The following is a 2,288-nucleotide window of genomic DNA, read 5'->3' on the forward strand; positions in this document are numbered from 1 at the left end:
GATTCTTCTGTCTTACATCTGGGGCTGTACTGAATGTGTGTAATTATCATAAACCTATTTTGTAGATTTGTTATTTATTTATTTTTAATGAATTAATTAATCGATTTATTTTAGTTTTAATTTATTTTGCTATGATTTTGGGGTATTTTCTGATAATGACATAAAAATATTAGAACATCGACCATGAATGTTATGTTGAAGCAATAAATTGAAATAACATGAAAAACAGGACAAGTAACATTTGTTTATGTTCAAACAAATGCAAAGTTCAAAAATTACATCAAATTCAGTTGTAGAATTTATAGAATGGAGTACAGTATTTTGATCGTATCAATGATTATCATATAATTCCTAAAGATGGGACAGGAAAAACAAAGACAAGGGATTTAGACAGGAGTTATCACACAGTATCCACAAAACAACAGATAATGTGAATCTTTCCTCTGTGTGAAGAACTACATGAACCAAGATTAAATAGAAACAGCGCAATAACATTTAAAGGCTGCTTTTATTTTTATTGAAGTGTGCTGCAAAATCACACATGTTTAGACTGCACAGAATGACCCTGACACACCCCATAAAAATCCTCACACAGATCCTAAAACAGGGACAGAGCTGATAAAAATAGAGCATAAAAATCTGCCCCGGTAACATTCTCATTCTCCAGAGAATCTCCCTCTATTAGTTTTTGAAATGTTTTATTAAAAGACATGAATACAAAATACTGGATTGTGATTTCTCAAATGTGCACATTCAACACACTTTACACAAAATAAATACTCAATTTAATGTGCCCTCAAAGAACATTTGCATGAGAAGAATGGGACTGCACTATTTTCAGTGTTACAATTAGTTTTATACATTTTCTAAACCAGGGATAAAATAATGCATAGACAAAGGGGTTTACACAGGAGTTAAAGAACCATACCCAAACAGCAAGACGTGTAGCAAGGCTGCTGTCTACAATATCCTCCCCAGTGAAGGATGGGATGTAATAGGGACATAGGCACACTATGAAAACTAAAATAACTATTCCAAGTGTCCTAGCTGCTTTAAGCTCGGATTTTCTAGCTGACATAGTCACAGTTTGCTGCAAAGTCACTACTTTAGACTGCACTGAACGAGCTTGAGAGACGACCACCATAAAAATCCTCACATACAGAACCACAATGACAGTGATAGGACTGACAAAGGTAAACACAAAATCAACATTTCCAGTAACATGGTTTAGAACCACCACACACTCTCCATAACATGAACTGTGCGCATCAGGATCATTGAGAAAGTCCTTTAAAATTAGACTACAGTAGATGAGAGCACAGAGCCAACAGGCACAAACACAGAACCTAACCCGGTTTACTGTCACTTTGGTATTATAATGTAATGGATCACAAATGGCTAAATAGCGATCTATTGAAATGAGCACAATAGAGCCAATTGCAGATGCTGTTATGGTAAAGATTGTTAAATTATACAAAGCACAGAGTAAACTTCCCATGAGCCAACAGGTTTCTGTGAGTAGGATTTGAACTGGAATCGGTAAAAGACCAACAACGAAATCTGACACAGCCAGAGAGAGGATCAGCAGGTTGGTAGGACTGTGAAGCTGCCTGAAAAGAGAACATTTTCAAATTACAGACCAACTTAAGTGACAATTTTCAAATAATAAGCAATGCTTTGCCTGAAGTGTGCGATGGAGATGATGACCAGCAGATTCATTATCACTGTGAGCAGAGATATTAGAGAGAGCAGGTTGTAGGACAGTAGAGCGTCTGATGGAGCAGGCTGGGGCTTTCTGCAGGAGATGTTGTGAAGTTCTGGAAAGCACAGTTCTGTTGTTTCCATAGTTGCAGATGCAGGTTGATTCATAAGACGTCTGCTCTCTAATTCACGGATGTGTCATATTTATGTAGTCTTTGGGTTCATCCTTAACAAACCCTCCCTTTTACATCACTATTTCCTGTGTGTGTCCACTGGGCCTCTCTGAAGTTTGCACCAGACTGTCTCATGTTTGCAGTTTCAATACAATGTTTAGATGTTAGTTCTGGTGTTTGTCCACAAGGGGGCGCTCTGTCATAGCAATGACACTTGTAGCTTCTGTGCCTATTGGGCTGAACAGTTATCTCTGTCTGAACTATATTCTGCCAGATATAATAAACAAAGTCCATAACTCTCCACAGGAGCCTCACCCGTGCACAGATGAGACGCTAATGTGGCACATCTTAGATTTTTACCTATAATAACACAAACTGCAGAATAAAACACCTTTTAAACAATAGACAAATCAA

General features: G+C 37.2%; 1 protein-coding gene across 1 annotated transcript; it reads right to left on the reverse strand.

Annotated features, from left to right (window-relative positions):
* Window positions 1-796: 796 nt before the first annotated feature.
* Window positions 797-1,845, reverse strand: LOC117389000 (trace amine-associated receptor 8b-like). The gene is made up of 2 exons (XM_033986551.1): window positions 1,682-1,845; window positions 797-1,610 (listed from the first exon to the last, which is right to left on the reverse strand). The coding sequence occupies exons 1-2, from the start codon at window positions 1,843-1,845 to the stop codon at window positions 797-799; spliced, it is 978 nt and encodes a 325-aa protein (XP_033842442.1).
* Between the last annotated feature and the right edge of the window lie 443 nt (window positions 1,846-2,288).

The sequence above is a fragment of the Periophthalmus magnuspinnatus genome, chromosome 21 (assembly GCF_009829125.3).
Source record: "Periophthalmus magnuspinnatus isolate fPerMag1 chromosome 21, fPerMag1.2.pri, whole genome shotgun sequence".
Classification (NCBI taxonomy): Eukaryota; Metazoa; Chordata; class Actinopteri; order Gobiiformes; family Gobiidae; genus Periophthalmus; species Periophthalmus magnuspinnatus.